Source organism: Manis pentadactyla, chromosome X (genome assembly GCF_030020395.1).
Source record: "Manis pentadactyla isolate mManPen7 chromosome X, mManPen7.hap1, whole genome shotgun sequence".
Lineage (NCBI taxonomy): Eukaryota > Metazoa > Chordata > Mammalia > Pholidota > Manidae > Manis > Manis pentadactyla.
The window spans coordinates 16,729,774-16,747,676 of NC_080038.1; the positions used below are offsets into that span (position 1 = coordinate 16,729,774).

Below are 17,903 nucleotides of genomic sequence, written 5' to 3' on the forward strand. Positions count from 1 at the left end.
TACAATACACCTGGCACAGAGCAGGGGCTTGATACATGAATGCTGTCACCACTGGGTTCTCAGATGTCTCAGGACTGCTCAGGAAGGACCACTCTCGGGGGTGTGTAACCATGCATGGCCTTTCCCTTGTCATGTTAAGATGGTACAAATAGGAGGCAGGAAGAAACATATGGTGACAGATTTTACTATAGGAAAAAACCTGAAGGTGGATTTTAATGACTTTAAGCTCAGCACAGGCCTTACAATGAATTATCTGCTAAGATACAAATTATCTAAATAGGAAAGCTCTTCTTATGTGTTAAAATATATTGGCTGATTCATTATAATGCTATGCTATCAAAGAGTAATGTTAGAATTTAGTTTAAATCATTTTGAAATTTAACCCTGATATGTGTAATCTGTATAAATTCACTTAGAAGTGAACATAATAAAAGCATTACCTTCTATTAGACTTTTGTAGTGTCTGGAAGTTTTATAAGATTGATTTCATTATGAACAAAAAGGTCTTTTGTATTAAAAAGGGGGATTTTTTTTCTCATTCCTTTTTTTTTCTTCTTTTTATTGAGGTGTGATTGATGTACAATCTTATGAAGGTTTTACATTAGCAACATTGTGGTTACTACATTCACCCATATTATCAAGTAAAAGGGGGGATATTTTTATGTTATTTGATAACCCATGACTTCGATGAGTTTTGCCCCATGACTTTGATGAGTTAGAGATTTGTAATGCCCACCAAATAATCTCAGACCCTTTTTTTTCATGCTGATGCCAACCAAAAATGATAATTTATAAGATGATCATAAAAATGAACAGAGAAAATAATTTTGACAGTTTCTCTCCCTGTATTTAGGTGGGAGTTTCCCAGAAGAATGAGAAAGATCAGCTCTGACTGTCTTTTCAGTGTGTCAGACAGACTCAGTGAATCCCACGCTTGACCAGCTGTGGGCTGAGGAACTGCAGAGTTGAGTGTCACACAATTCGTGTGAAAACATGAGGGCTACAGGATCCACAGACCATGGCTTAGTTACCTTGCATTTCATTTTTCAGTGAGAGTAACAATAGGCTTTGCAAGCTGCTTTAGAGTCTCTGGGTCTAACTGTGTAAGAGTTTAATATGCATGCAGTGTGAGTTAGAAAAATGAAATTTCTCTGTACAGTAAATAAAGTGAGGAGCCTGGAAACCAAACTGAAGTCTGTGGCCTGGAAAATCAACAAGGACTAAAAATAGTAAGATTAGAGGTGGCATTTGACCATGGACCATCTGAAGGTGGTTTTTAAGTACCACCAAAGGAGAAATGGGACCATGATATGAAGGGCTTAGGACATGTGTATTTCCAGAGAGAGAACATTCTGCTCATTATGTAGGTGTGGAAGGGCATACCTTCCCTTAAAATGTAGATGTGTCTTTCCAAAGTTTTTATTTTTCCTGTTCTTTTTTTCCCTAGAGTTAAGAGGACCTTCCCCCTGATTTCTAAGGGAGAAATGTTGGCATAATCTACATGAAATTGGGAATTCACCTTGGTGACATTCACGTGTAGGTTTTAGAATGCACTTGCTGTTTCTGTCTGGTGAATCTGGCAAACAGCTCCGGCATTTGATGTTCTGTTCACAGGGAGCCAGGGGATTCCCTTTAGAACAGGCTCATGCAAGGACTGCAGGGTCCACAGAAAGAAGACAAAGGAGTGTTTTGAAAGGGTTTTTGTGCTCTCTAGCACCTCACTCCAGTGCCAGCAGCTCAGTGCTGCTGTTCTTGGGAGATACTTGCTCACAGGCCTCAAACTTCATGTGTGTGAATTTTTGAAAGCCATATTAGTAGGGAAGGTCCTAAATATTGCAGGAACTTCACATGACTGGCCTGAGGTCCATGTGACTGTCATGAGCTCTTGAGATACCAGGGGACCGCCAAGTTCTCAGGAGTCTTGTCTTTCTTCCTTCAGATTTCTGGTTTCCTATTCCAGAGCGCCCAATGAAGGCCTTGCCCCAGCAGGGGAAGTGAATCATGTGCGTAGGACTGGGAGTCCTAGCTCAGCTTCTGAGCTTATAGGACTCATCATATGCCAACTAAGTATTTTTTCCCCAATATAGAAAAGCAGGAAAGTAGAAATGGTTGATAAGCCGAAACCACTGATAAAACGAAACTTAGGTGTCTTAAAAGCCAGTGTTCATGAAAACACAATGTTGATGATGGAAGTTGTGGATTTCACTGTGCGATATAGGGACTGGAATGTGAGAAAAGGAGATTATGGATGTCAGCCTAATTAGGCCATTGTTGATTATAAAAGGAAATAATAGAAGAAGTCATTTCAACTTCCCATAGTTCCTTTTCAGTTGGATGAAAAACTCTCCCAGAAGTCCCTTGCCAGGAACTCAGCTCAGGAAATATGTGTTGGTCACCAACCACACTGAACACTCGGCCCTGGGTGCTCAAAGGTGGGTGTGATCCAGCCCCCTTCCTCAAACAGTGTTCTGTCTAATGGAGACTAGCCATTGTTAATGCCAATTTTATGTGTCAGAATTACTTTTTGGTGTTAATATTTGAAGGCCCAATGAACAAAAATACCTTCTTTATTGAAATTCTCACAACTCAATCCCCTGTGAGGCCAGTGTGTTACAAAGGCATGGCTATCCATACACAATGTGGCCAGCAACAAATTCTACGTGGACTGGAGATCTAAATGTGAAACAATAAGGATTCTAGAAGAAAACATGGGAGAATATCTTCATGACCGCAGGACAGGCAAAAATTTCTTGAATGGGACACAAAATATGCTAACCATAGAAAAAGTGGGCAAACTGGACCACATTAAAATAAGGAATTTCAGTTAATCACATGATACCATTAAAATGAAGTCTATGGAATGGGAGAAGATTTTACAATACAAATATTCACAAAGGACTTGTGTGTACCATATGTAAAGAACTAATGCAAATCAATAACAAAGGTAGGTTCCCCAACAGAAATATGAGAAATAAACTTGAGTAAGCACTTCACCACAGAGGACATTAGTTGTTTTGGTCAGAAGTAGTGACTGGAAGGGAGCAGAAGGGGCTTCTGGGGTTCTGTTCATAATGTTGGTTGCATGGGTGTGTTTATTTTGTGAAAATCTTTCAAATTATGATCAGTATAGTTTTCTGTGTGTTTATTATAATTTCACTGAAAGAGTTTATACAGAAAGGAAAATGCCTTGTCCAGGACAAGGAATATTTTCAGAGGTTAACACTGACTACAAACTATCCCTCATCATGAAGAACTGGCCTTTACTATGGAAACTGAGGAAGTGTAGCATGGGACTAGGTGCAGTTTGTGAAATACTCCTACACAAGGAATGGCACTGTATTGGGTTAGAATAAGGTCTTTGGATACCAATATCCTGAGAAGGGAGGAAGAACAGTGTATATGGAAGAAGCACTAGAAACAAGATGGATTACTTTGCAATTATGTGTATGGCTAACTCAGCCTATAATCCTGTTTCAGCCTCCATTGATTGAGCACTTTACTGTGTGTCTGGGCACTGTAATTCTGTGTGTTAAAATACTTGATCCTCACCACAACCCTGGGGAGGTAGGCGCTATCATTACCCAGATTTATGGATGAAGAAACTGAGGCTTTGAGAGATTAAACAACTTGTTCACTTCCCGCAAGAAAGTAGCAGCAAGCTGCAACCTGAACCCACGTCTGTGTGATTCAGAAGCCCACCCCCTTGACAGGTCTATTATACTGACTTAAATTTTTTTTCAAAATTTGAGCATTATGAGAAGAAAAAATACATAATATAAGCACTGTTCAAAGTTGATCAGAAGCACTTTGAAGCCAATTGTAAAGTCTGTGGTTTGTTGCATTATAGGTTTTTGTGAACTGGAGTTTTCCTTTTCTGTTGCAACATGCTCAGGAATACCTGGAATGGGGGGAGGGGTGCAGATCCGGAAATTCTCCAAGAAACAGCACAGATTATGATGGGAATGCCCTTGTATGGGTGACCCATGTGTGCTTCTTTGTGCTTTGGGGACATTTTAATAACCTGAGTAATTGCCTTTGATAGGCAGGCTTTGTTTTCTGCTCATTAATGACTCTCTGGGCTAGATTTTATTCCTGTTACTATGAATTCAAATACAGAGAAACGTAACATGGATGCTACCAGCTGATTGCCACATCCCTGTCTGCATATCAATGCTCTCCTGCTTGCATGGGTATGAAGAAAAGGAGAGGAAGAGAGGAAGGGTATGACAAGGAACCTGTGATGGCTGACTTTTGTTTTAAAAGCCAAATTCTGGTACAGGAATGGGAATTTTTACATGTGCAAACTTAATATTTGTGCATGGTTAGGGTTTGGGAACTGCCCTATTTAGCATATGCATGTGCTTTTTTCCCCTTGTTGGGATACGCAGAGAGCCTTGGGTGCACACCCCAAAACATATTTAATACCTTGAGTTCTTTTGCGCCCGTGGCTTGGTTTGGGTCCTCAGGGCATTCATGTTTGCAGGCTATGGAGTGTTTATAGCACCAGAATAATACCATACCCCTAAATGAAATTGGGATTATTTACTTCTAAATGTGTCTCCCCAACTGTGGAAGCAATATGGTAGAGAGGCACATGATCTTATTTGAATAGAAATATATGTGCGTGTGGTTTTCGAGCTTTCTGTTTATTAAAAAAAAAAAACAATCTCCTTTCTTTATCCTTGGGTCTAGTTATCCCATTTTTATTGCTGTGATAATAGCCAAGAAAGAAATCCCAAACAAGTCGAGATAATTGAAAACACCCACATACACCTCAATTTATTTTATTTGACTCTATCTAGTTATATGGACTTGTTTGTACAGGTGCTTATAAGAAACTGGATAGGAGCTCTGGGTTGCATTTCTTAAAAATGTAGAATGTCTAGTTTAGTATTCAGAGAATGGGTTATTATTTATTTGATGATCACTGTACATTATGCCTTGAAGCGATTCAGAGTACAGTAGGAGCATCTGTTGTGTCAGCATTTGGAGGCTGCTAGGTTTCAGAAATAAACCCCAAATGCGTTGACAATGACACTTTGACATAGGTTGATGCAGGCAGTGCAAGGCACCGCATGGACATTCTTTACCTTGGCTTCGTGTAGGTAAATAGATACTCTCGAGTACATTCAAAGTATTGTTTTGGGGGGAGGAAAGTCTTATTGAGTCTTGACTCTCCTCCTCCTTTATTTAATGAAATAGTGGCAGCTGTCATTTTTCAACTTCAAACAACAGCATCAGTGGTTTTATAAACAGAAAATCATTTTCCAGGTGGGCATATATGTATGCTGGCAACCTCTTTATGCATTTCTACACAGGGCCTCATTTAAATGGTCAGGACTTTGCATGAGCAAGTGGGCAAATTTTTAGGCAATTTGGGCAGGCTTTCCAATCTCGCCTCTCCATTTCCTGTCTAAACAACTTCTTCCATGTGCACAGCATGTTTATGCAACATTGAATAAAACTTCTAATGGGAAATTTCTTCCAGGTGACCTCCCTGAGAGCCCGGGCTGTGAAGAAATCTTAAGAAAACTGACCCTGATGGAACAGCCTCCGTTGAGAGTATTACTTGGTGCAGAAACAAGGAACAGAATTCAGTTATTTTTGGTTCTTGAATAAATGAATTCTGTTTCTTTTTGTGTAGGTGACAGAAGACATTAACCCCTGCAGAAGGTCCAGTCTCAGTTGGAAATTGAACTTCTGGCTTCTTTGAATTGGAGATCCTTAGAGAAGAGAATGTTAAATTTTTCTTTTTTATTTGAACCTCAAGCAACTTGGAACTGGTTCTGCCATTGGCATATTTTTTATAGATGTGTCTTTTCCTGGGCTGTCTGTCTTTACGTTTATTTTCTGGAGGCCAGGCCTGTGATTATCAAATGACCTCTAACTTGGCACCACATGTGGGTAGATACTAATGAATCCTTTCTTAACCTTCCTAGCACTTTTGGAGAAATCAGTCAGTAGAAGGCGGGACACCGAAGCCATACAGAAAGCCAAAATCCTTTATTCATCTTGCATGAATGAGAGTGAGTAATAAAGAAAATAAATAAAGTATTTATCCCCCTTATTCTTCAGAGTTCTATTAATGTTTAAAGATATTGTTTAAGGAAAAGAAAACTACTAAGGATTCTATTAATGTTTAAAGGTATTGCTTACAGGGCCTAGAGGAATGCAGATTCCTGAGCCAGCCAAGCACCTTCTGTTTCTCCAGCAGCCTAACAGGCATCTTTTTTTGGGTGCCTTCGGCCTGTCTCAGCATTTTGGGTCTGACTGGAGTTCAAAGAAACACCATTTCATTTGGTCTGCTTTCTCAGGGCCACTGCAGGATGAAGCCAGAGTGTGATAACTTGTTTAGGATTTGAGATATTTTTGGTAAGCTAGAAGAGGGTAGTAAAAGATGATGAAAGAATCTGCAGCATTAATTCACTTTTATTGGGGAGCAATTGGTTTTATCGAGCAGTTTCCTTTAGTTGGGGTTGTTCCTTATTCCTGCAGACTATTATCAGCCTAACATCACTCCTTGGGCTGTAGTGAGTCCATAATTTATAATTTATAGTAGGGAATATCCAACAGGTTCCCTCATTGGTCCCCCTGGCAAGAATACCAGGTTTAGGCAGTCACACTGAAGTGTAAGTCATAGGTAATTCTGTCTCTGGGGTTATGCTCAAACCAACCTTGTAACAGCTGAAATGGTAGGTTGGGGCCTTACGGGAATTGTCTCTTGAGAGGATAAACTTGCATTCTAGTTGGGTGATCCAGTTTGCTTTTCCAACTCTCCCTTCATGTTTGCTACCCTTTCAGGAGCAATTGAAAAAGCAGATGCCAAGCCATTGCTACACATCCTGAGGCACTCACCTTTCCGTTGGCCTGTCCTGCAATCTAATATTGGTCCTGAGGGGGTTTGGTCAGAGAGAAAGTTCAGCCTCCTGCACATGCTTGCAACATTTCGTGGCCAATACAGCAATTCTGTGTTCATCCGTTTGTATGTGTCCCCTGATGACAAGGCATCCAGTGAACACATCTTGAAGGTATAGTGAGGACTTGTTCATTCTATTTGTGTAGCCCCCGGGTAGCCCTTTGGGGTGCCTTCCCAGGGAAAGGAACTTAGACCACCTTAGTGAAATAAGGTAATTCTGTTAAACATTAGGAGCTGGAATATTTTCTTCCCTCCCAGATTTGTGGCATGTCAGTCACAAACAAACCAGTTTTGTTAGCCTTCCAGGAGACCATGAGTGAGTTTCAAGTGATCTTGGGCCTGGTCCTTGAATGTCTACTGTGAGCATTTGTGGGGCCCCTAAATTCCAGTGGGGAGAGAACTGCAAAGACTTTCTGAACTCTGCCCTTCCCCTCACCTCTTCATTACCCTGACAAAGGAGGGAACATGTGTCATATTCCTTGTTCCCCTTTCCCTAACATCTTCTTGCCTATGTACCTAAAATTTCATTGTCAAGTTCAGTCTGAATCTATTCTCCCTGATTTCAAAAGATAAAGCAAAATTTATTCTGCCCGAAGTACTTGGTAGTGTTTTTCTCGGGAGAATAAACATCTCTTCCACAGGCCATGCGGACATACCCTGATACGGCAGCTTATTACATTGGTAAATCAAGAGCCTGTCAGAAAACACACAGTGAAAGACTCATCAATGAAAGAGTTTGACAAGAATTCAAGTAACATTTCTCAAATTGTTTTGTGTTTTGATCCTGTTAACTTTTTCTTCCTTCCATAGTCACTTTGGCTAATAATGAAAATTTTATTTAACCACTGATTTTTTTTCTCCCAATTCTGCCCTTTGTCAAACCAGAAAATATTAATGATATATTGATATTCCAATCATAGAAGTATAAAATCTTTAGAGTATGTTATATTACCCTCTCCTGATATAAGTTGACTGTTTTTTTATTATGGTATCATTAATATAGAATCACATGAGCAACATTATGATTACTAGATTCCCCCCATTATCAAGCCCCCCCCATACCTCATTACAGTCACTGTCCATCAGCGTAGTAAGATGCTATAGAATCACTACTTGTCTTCTCTGTGCTATACTGCCTTTCCCGTGCTCCCCCCTACATTATGTGTGCTAATCATAATGCCCCTTTCCCCCCTTATCTCTCCCTTCCCACCCATCCTCTCCAGTCCTTTTCCCTTTGGTAACTGTTAGTCCATTCTTGGGTTCTGTGATTCTGCTGCTGTTTTGTTCCTTCAGTTTTTGCTTTGTTCTTATACTACATAGATGAGTGAAATCATTTGATACTTGTCTTTCTCCGCCTGGCTTATTTCACTGAGCATAATCCCCTCTAGTGCCATCCATGTTGTTGCAAGTGGTAGGATTTGTTTTCTTCTTATGGATGAATAATATTCCATTGTTATAAATCAACTTTTTAAAATACCACACCCTGGAGTTTGTGTTTTGATCTATACCAAGGGGGTGGTAAATGTTTTCTGTAAAGGACCACATAGTAAATATTTAAAGCTGTGTGGACCATATGGCCTCTGTCTCAACTCTTCAGCTCTGCCTTTGTAGCTGGGAAAGCTGCTGTAGACAGTATGTGCATGAATGGGTGTGGCTTTGTGGTGGGCTGGCCAGCAGACTATAGTTTGCCCATGTCTAGTTTAGACAATGGGAGTCTCAATAAAAAAATATTTAGTCACTGAAAGAATTCCCACCCACTCAGGAAGAAATTCTTAGTTCCAGAGACAGCTGTATTTCTGTGTTGGGTAAAGGAACAGCATGGCACTGAGCATATACCTACGCTGTCAGGGTAAGACATGCTATTCAAGGCACAATGATGGTGGTTGTCCAAATGATCTCGGTCTCATGCTGATGGATGACTCACTTTAAAAACAGAACAGCTTTTATGACAAGCATCCTTTATTTTTGAAGGTTGTAGCTTCCCTTTTTCTATATTATTTATTTATATTGATATACAATATTATAGTGGTTTCAGGTGTACAACATAGTGATTCAATAGTTATATACATAACTATATGCTCACCACAGAAGTGTAGTTACCCCGTTATCATACCAAGAGATTACAATATTATTGGTTATACTCTCTATTCCGTACCAATTTCTGGACCTAGTCTAAGAATTGGATTTCTTTTTCTAAATATTTTATTATGGAAAATAATACACACAAAAGTAAAAAGAATAGTACAACAAACTCCCATGTGCTCATCAACCCAGCTTCAGCAACCAGCAACTTTGAGCTGTTCTTGTTTTATCTAAACCCTTCCCATTTAGAGGGAGGCTGGAGCATTTTATAACACATGCAAAATATAATATTGCACTGGTAGTTACTTCAGTATTCAGCTAATGGAAAGAGCTATTATCACAATCAAAAAGGCAATCATAATTCCATAATTAAGATCTAATACCCTGTCAGTTATCGACATTCATGATTGTTTTAAACATGTCCTTTTTAAAAATTAAGCAGTTGGTCTTTGATTTGGGTTCCAAATTGGAATCACATGTGCAGTTGGTTGTACGTTTATTGTAATCTACAATATTCTGAATTTGATTGACTTCAGGGTAATCTAATAGCTGATGAGGGAAAATTCTTGTTTATAGGAGAACCAGAGCTTTAAAAATGCAGGATAAATGATAGAATTTAAAAAGTTACCATTTGTAGAAATTCCTAATGAAATAAAGGGTCAAGACAACAATCATTGTGAGCTGTTAAGACCATTAGGTGAATGGTTGAGGGTGAAATTAATGAAAGACCAAACTTACATCAAATGAACAGAGATATCAGTGGTAGTATTGATAAAATTGGGGCAGCCAGGTTTTTTTTTTTATTAAAGTATCATTGATAGACAGTGGTTCAACATTTACCCATATTCTCAAGTCCCCACCCCATCCAGTGCGGTCACCATCCATCAACACAGTAAGATGTTACAGAACCATTAACTGTATTCTCTGTGCTGTACTACTGTGCCCGTGACTAACGTATATTGTAATTGCGAATGATTGTGCTCCTTTGTCCCCTTCCCCCTCCCCCTCCCCCCCCCTAACTCCTCCCCGTTGGTAACCACTTGTCCCTTTTTGTAGTCTATGAGTCTGTTGCTGTTTTGTTCCCTCTGTTTTGCTTTGTACTTATACTCTACAAATAAGTGAAATCATTTGGTATTTGTCTTTCTCTGCCTAGTTTATTTCACTGAGTGTAATACCCTGTAGCTCCATCCATGTCGTTGCAAATGGGAGGATTTCTTTTCTCCTTATGGATAGCCAAATTTTGTGTGCCCCTTACTCTGCAGTAGAAAGTATACACCATCACCAGTGATATCTTACCAAAAGAAAAGAAAAAAAAACCTTGGATCTAATCAAGCCTCTAGTTTTAATACCAGCTTACAGGAAACATGGAGAGTACAGGAATATGGTACCAATTTTTAACAGCTTGCCTTGCACACTTTGAATATTCAGTTAAATTGATCCCAGAAACACTGAACCATCGGTAATGACGTGCTCTCCTACTGTAAGGCGGCATTCATCACATACTACTGCTGGCCTCTGCCAAGATGGCAGGTGGTTCCGAACTGGTGCGGTTGAGCATGGCTTAGCATTTGGGTGTGGGGCATGTTGACTTTAGTTATGTCCCTGTCTGTACCATTTTCTATAAGTGAATATTCCCATGCCTGAATTCACAAAGTAGAGCTACAGTCTGCCTAATCGCGACACAGTTATAAGAAGCTCAAGCATATGTCTGCATAGGGTAGGAGAGGCTTTCTTCTGAGATTTGCATAAACCCCAAAGAGCCTGACAACAAAAGTTAGTGTACGGCTGCCAACATTATAGATTTGTGAGTGTTGCTTTAACTAGAAATAGTTAAAACTCTAAAAACATCTAACTGACTATTTGGAGTGCCCGAAGCACCTTTAGGTTTTGTGGAACATAGTTTGAAAATCACTGATGTAGTAGAAAAAAAGAGTAGATTTTGATGTTAAAGAGATTGAGGTTTGTGCTTTGGTGTTGTGACTTACTCACTGAATGTCCTTGTGAAAATTGCTTCACCTCTCTGAGTCTAATTTTTCCCATGTGTATGAAGGGTGAATTAGAATTTACCTTTCACTGTCACCGTGAGGTTTAAATGAGATGAATTTGGTGGCAGTTTACAGGATAGATACTGGTACACAGTAGCACGTGACAAAACATGCCCTTCTCTTAAAGCATGACCAGGCAATGGGGCAGAACCATTTGGAGACTGTTTCTCTTCAATTTTGGTAGTAACACACGCCTCTCAGACCTCAAATTCAGATGTGTGAGAAATAGGCATTTTCTTTAGTCAATTTCATCTCTGACTCTGAGCTCCCACCCCATTTAGTGGGAAAGTGAACCAGAGCAGGCATTCCCTACCTCCTGTTGGCTCCATTTCTTCGCCTTATCCTAGTATATTGGGAGACCTTCAGTCATCAATTAACTGTTTCTGAAAAGAAACCCTCTGTCCCAGCCCATGTGGCTCCTTCAAGTGCGCTTTGCTCTTGTTGGAGCCCTGGGCCTCCCACTCCATCTCAGATCCTGCCACTTTCTAGGGACATTGGTTGGTTCTGCTGCTCCTGAGAAACGCTGACTTAACTTTGGCTGTCTGGGAGATCCTCTTTCTGCTCTGAAAGAACCCTCTCTTTACCCTAAAGTCTCCTTCCTCAATGTACTTAGATATCCTTTTCTATTGTGTTCTATTTTCCTCAGTGTTCTTAGCTTTTGTGATCCTACAAGCCCTTGGGGATAAGAAAAAGGACTCTTTCTGGGAAGGTACAATGCTGTGGGCATACTGTTGGGTGACCAGGTGGTGCCTCTGGGTGAAGAAAAAAGGCACCTTTCCAATGGGCAGATGTATACCTGTGCCCAGGACATGCAGTTTGGTCAGAAGGGGTTTGCTCAAAGCCACACAGTGGTCCTCTGCAAGGCTCCTCTGTGCTGAAATGGCACAGGATTTGCCCCAGGCTTAAGTGGGAAAAGGAAATATATAAATATGCAGGAAACAAGAAAAGTTAATGCCCCAAAGCTTATCTCGCTGTCTGTGTTTGTGTTTGATGTAAGAAAATAGCAAGAATGAGGATTTAAGGGACAATAAAAGACTTGAATATATGTGACCCTGACAGAGTGTTTGAGAGGCCACAGTTGTCTCTGTACGTGTTCCTGAAACAGTGATTTAAAGTCATCATCATTCAGTGGCCTGCATTTCTCTGACTCTTAGCAAAATCTGGAAGGATGACAAGGAGAGACTCACTTGGAAATGAAGTTTTTCTGATTTCTTTGTCTTCCCTTTTCCTACATCATAATTTCAAATATTTGAGTCAGATGTTTCTTTTTCTATTACTGCTTTGTTTCCTAACCTGAGGTTTATTGCAGTTGGAGAAAAAAAATGGATATTTCAGTTCAATGTATTAGATTTCCTAAACACACATTTTATTTTCTCCTTGCAATATTTGGATCACTTGTAAATACAAGGATTAAAAAACCTCAAATAACACCGTGTTCTAATGTTGGCCTCTTGAGTATGTCTTTTGCCCCAAGAGTTTGTATGCTTCTAAGAGATTTAGTTGACTGACCTTATTCAATCTGTTTGGTATATTTAAAGTGCTCCCTAGAAACCATAACAATCTGAAAGTTTGAAAAAGTTCTGGTAACTTCACTTGAATGACCTAAACTTTTACAAGAAGTGGGTTTAAGTTCATTGCATCAGAGGGGAGCTGTGGCGTTCTTGGTCTTGTCTACATGGTTTCCTTTCCTGTGAGACTGAAGTTCAGAAGATTCTCCAAGTGGTCCAAAACCAATTGAAAGCCAAAACATTTTAATCATAATATTGTGTTTTGTGATCCTGGCTTACTTAATTTTTGGAAGAAATGGTGGCAGATTGGGAATTGCAGTAGGATGAAGCCAGGCTGGCTTGCAACTTGGGTGTTTTGGGCCAATTAGAGAAGAAAATGGAACACAGTAATTTGAGGATTTTAGCAGTACACATAAACAAGATGGATGTTATGAAAACATCGTTTTCCCCTTGAAAGGAAAACAATATTTTTCCTTGAATTTTTCATGACATCACTGACTCTTAACTTGGCCTTTGTAGAACTCATTGCATATGAAGGGGATTTTCATAGAAAACTAGGATCCTATGGAGATTTTTATGTATGGAAAAAGAAAATATTTGAGATCATGGTAAGGTGAAGAAGAAATTACAGGATATTGATCAAAACAATGTAAAGTCATATATAATGATATGGGCATATGGGATCCAACTTTTATTAAGATGCTACTAATTTTTGATTTGTTATTTGACTTTTTATGTGTGAATCACATTTAAATTAGAAAATCTGTTGTTGGGATCCATTTTAGTCTTTAGATAGTTGCTGATACTCAAGAGAGAGAAGCCATAGAGTTAGAGAAGGTTCTGGCACTTAACAAGTTACTTATTTTTAAATTTGCATGTACTTAAATTCACTTTTTTTGTGGTGCATGTGTCTATAGGTTTTGACTAATGCAGAGTCATGTAATCACCACCATATTAAAGAAACAGAATAGTTCCATCACCCCCAACAATTATCTCGTGTTACCTCTTTGTAGTCAGCCACTTTCCTATCTCTGTCCTTGTAGTTTTGCCTTTTCCAGAATGGGATTAAAATTGTTGTTGCATGTATTAGTAGTTTAATCGTTTTTGTGGCTGAGTAGTATCCCATTGTGTATCACAGTTGTTTATCAATTCACCAGTTCAAGAATGTTTGGGTTGTTTCCAGTTTTTGGTGATTGTGAATAAAGTTACATGCAGGTTTTTGTGTGCATAAGTTTTCATTACTCTTGGGTAAATACCTAGGAGTGGGGTTGTGGGATTGCTAGGTCATATGTAAGTCTGTGGTTAACTCTATAAGAAACTGTCAAACTGGTTTCCAAAGTGGCATTCCTATCAACAATGTTTGAGTGATCCAGTTTTTTCACATCCTTACCAGTGCTTGTATTATCATTTGTTGTTGTTTTATGGTGGGTTTCATTTACATTTTCCAAATGACTAGTGATGTTGAGCATCTTTTCCTGCATGTATTTTCCATTTATGTGTGTTTGCTGTAGTGTTTGTTCAGGTCTTTTGCCCACTTTTAAATTGTGTTGTTTTCTTATTTTTGAGTTTTAAGGGCTGTTTATATATTCTGGATACAAGTCCTTTGTCTATGTGATTTTCAGATATTTTCTCCGTGTCTGTGGCTTGACTCTTCATTCTTTTAATAGTGTCTTTCACAGACAAAACTTTTTTTTATTAAGGTATCATTGATATATAATCTTATGAAGGTTTCATATGAGCAACATTTTGGTTACTACATTCACCCATATTATTGAGTCCCCCCCTCATACCCCATTGCAGTCACTGTCTATCAGTGTAGTAAGATGCCACAGAGTCACTACTTGCCTTGTCTGTGCTACACTGTCTTCCCCAAGAACCCCCCACTGCATGTGTGCCAATAATAATACCCCTCAATCCCCTTCTCCTTCCCTTTCCACCCACCCTCTCCCTTTGGTAACCGCTAGTCCCTTCTTGGAGTCTGTGAGTCTGCTGCTGTTTTGTTCCTTCAGTTTTGCTTTGTTGTTTTACTCCACAAATGAGTGAAATCATTTGGTACTTGTCTTTCTCTGCCTGGCTTATTTCACTGAGCATAATATCCTCCAGCTCCATCCATGTTGTTGTAAATAGTAGGATTTGTTTCTTTCTTATGGCTGAATAATATTCCATTGTGTATATGTACCACACCTTCTTTATCCATTCATCTACTGAAGGGCACTTAGGTTGCTTCCATATCTTGGCTATTGTAAATAGTGCTGCAATAAACATAGGGATGCCTATGTCTTTCTGAATCAGGGATCTTGTTTCACAGAGCAAAAGTTTTTAATGTGGTCTGTGATATAGTGCTTTATAAGAAATATATATTTGGTCATTCAGATGACCAAAATATACTTCTCAGATGTATTTGGTCTTCATTCACAGTTCCTGAAAATGCTTCAGAGCCATAAAGGTGAAATGGGTGTCTTGGATCCCCACCCTAGCGCAGGGGCTGATTTCCAAGGAGAGCAACCACGTGATTACAGCATGGGAACTTCTATCTCCTGGCCCCCTACCCTTGCGAGGGGAGACCACAGAGGGACTGGAGGTTGCATCAGCCCATGGCCAATGTCTTAGTCAATCATGACTATGCATTGAATCCTCACAAAAAACCATGAGAAGAGCATTTGCTCCTTTCTGCACCCTCTTTCCCTGAGAGGATGTCCAAGAGAGACAGCTTCCAGGTGTCATCCTGCCAGGCCCCAAGCTCCATGAGGATAGAGGTTCCTTTATTTGAGAACTTGACCTATGTATTTATTCATCTGGCTATTAACTTGCTTCCTTTATTAAACTGGTAAATGTAAGCGTTTAACTGAGTTCTGGGAGCCACTCTAGCAAATTAATCGAACCTAAGGGGAATGTTTTTGGAAACTCCAATCTGTAGCTTTTCAGAAGCACAGGTAACAGCCTAGGGCTTACAACTGGCATCTGGTGGGCAGGGCCTGGGGAGCAGTCTTGTAGGACTAAGCCCTTAACCTGGGCAATCTGGTGTTGTCTCTAGGCAGATAGTGTCACAGTTGAATTAAATTCTCGGACATCAGGGAATTATATGGTGGTATGTGTGGGAACACTTTCTCCCCCCCACACTCACATTGGAATTTGGTCTGGCAACCCAAATGGATGATGGAAGCTCAATTTATTTTCTCTTTTATGTGTTGTGATTTTGGTGTCATGTCTAAGAACTCCATGTAACTCAAGATCACAGAGATTTTCCCCTATGTTTTCTTCTGGAAGTTTTATAGTTTTAGGTTTTACATTTAAGTCAGTGATCCATGTTGAGTTAATTTTTGTAAAATGTGTGAAGTATGGGTTGAAGTTCATTTTTTCTGCAAATGGATGTCCACTTGTTCTAGCACATTCTTTGAAAAGACTGTCTTCTTCCCTTTGAGTGTCTTTAAGGTGCTGAAAGTTTTAATTCAAGAAATTGTGCTATACTTTTGTATAATAATAATTCTAATTATTTAGTTGTCTGGTTATTATTTGTATTTTTTTTATCACCTATCCTAAACTTCCCAGAGGAGGTTCTAAAATTTGCAAAGATTTCTGAAAACAAAATTATCGTTTGATTCCTTTAAAAAGAAAAGTCAATGCAATACAGTAATTGAGGGGTAGGGAGGTGGAAAACCTGATTAATCAACTCCATGCAATTGGCATTTTGCAAAATCCTGTGGTGAGAAGAATACTGGATCTGATGGCAGGAGACAATGATTCTCCTCTGAGCTCTGCTGAACTGTGTTACCTTGGGAAAGTCCTGTCACTTCTCTGGCTCTTGTTTCTCCACCCATCAAATAAGGGAGAAAATCAGATAATCTCTAAAGCCTATTGCAACTCAAATAACTTGGATGCTTTTCAATATTGATAGAACTTCAGAAGGGTTGGAAACCATGAGTCAGGGAAGCAGGGTAGGTCTCTGATACTTTATAATATCTGTTGTTGCCTAAGCGCCTATTGCCCGTAGCTCTGAGTGCAGTGAATTGTTTTTATAGTGGTGACATAAGCTCAAAATATGGCTGGGATACAGATTTTATGGCTCTTGTTATCATGGTTCATAACAATATGCAGTGCAAGCAGAATGCTCTCTGTCTTTGCTTCAACAGCTGGATCAAGCAACGCTCTCCCTAGCCGTGAGGGAAGACTACCTTGATAACAGCACAGAAGCCAAGTCTGTAAGTGTTACTCATATTCAACTCTATGCCTTGTCAGGCTGCTGCTGGGTTCATAAATTGTTCTAAAATCCCTGACTCTTTACTGAAAATGAGCAGCATGGCTATTTGATGACCATATTCCCAATGCAGGAAGGCCTTTTACTGAGGCCGATAAATGGTACTCCCTGTCTTCTGTAAGTCTGGGCATCAAGGCTGTACAAGTCTCTGGGCTCAGTGCTGTCATGATCGAGCCAGGGAGATGGCACACCCGAATGAAGTAACCAAGGAATAAGCCTGCAGCTGTTCCTCAGAAGGGCAGAAAAGCTCACTATACATTGTAGAAGTAAAGTGTGGGGAGGGCTACCCAGTTGACCAGGGGGTCCCAAATTGTATGGCTTAAGAATCACCTGGGAAGTCTATTGAATGTGTATTCTTGGGCCAGGGCCTTCAAGAGTCAAACTTTGTAGATCTGAAGTGGGCCCAAGGACTCTGTTTTCTTAACAAGCACTCCAGTTTAATGTAAGGGTAATGAGAACCTGATGGTGTCACTCAGGTTAAACTTACTGGGGTCGGCTTGGAAACTTAGTAGTTTCCTGGAGATTGGATTAGAGCTGGGTCAGCCCTGCCACTTTCCATTCATTTTGGAAACTCTGTTGAACTTCCAAAGGAGCCCGACCCAGGGAGAGCCCTCCACCAGGGAGCTCTGGCCCAGCCTGAGATGCAGGAACTTGGACTGGGAAGTGCTTGCTCACAATGGAACTCCCTGCTCATTTCCTAATACTGAAGTCTGTATCTAGAAGGTTCTGGAGGACAAGAAGCCAGCCAAGATCCTAGGCAATTTTTTGGCAGAGGATACTCACCAAAGAAGGGTGGCAAGCTTTCCTTCTTGAAAGTGGACAGAATGAACTTTCAGTAATTTGGGGGCACCTCTGTTTCTGCCGGAGTCACCACCCTATCAGCAACCAGGCTCGAAATCTGTCGCCTTTAACCAGCCATTAAGTCCTGTGGAGTCTACCTGCAAAATCTCTCCTACCTATCCTTGCCTTCTGTCCTTACTGCTGTAGGTCACATCCTTGTTCATCTCAACTTGACTAAAGCAAGTTGCCTTTTAACTGTTCCCTCCTGCCCTTCAGTTCATTGCCTCCTTAGCCCCACTCAGTAAGTTCTCTTCTCA

General features: G+C 40.1%; 1 protein-coding gene across 1 annotated transcript in view; it reads left to right on the top strand.

Annotated features, from left to right (window-relative positions):
* Positions 1-17,903, top strand: part of PHEX (phosphate regulating endopeptidase X-linked) — a 184,090-nt gene that overhangs the window by 30,925 nt on the left and 135,262 nt on the right. Inside the window, exons 4-6 of the mRNA XM_036912825.2 lie at positions 5,940-6,026; positions 6,802-7,028; positions 16,682-16,750. Of these exons, the coding sequence (XP_036768720.1) occupies positions 5,940-6,026; positions 6,802-7,028; positions 16,682-16,750 (383 nt within the window). The remainder of the gene's footprint in view (positions 1-5,939; positions 6,027-6,801; positions 7,029-16,681; positions 16,751-17,903) is intronic.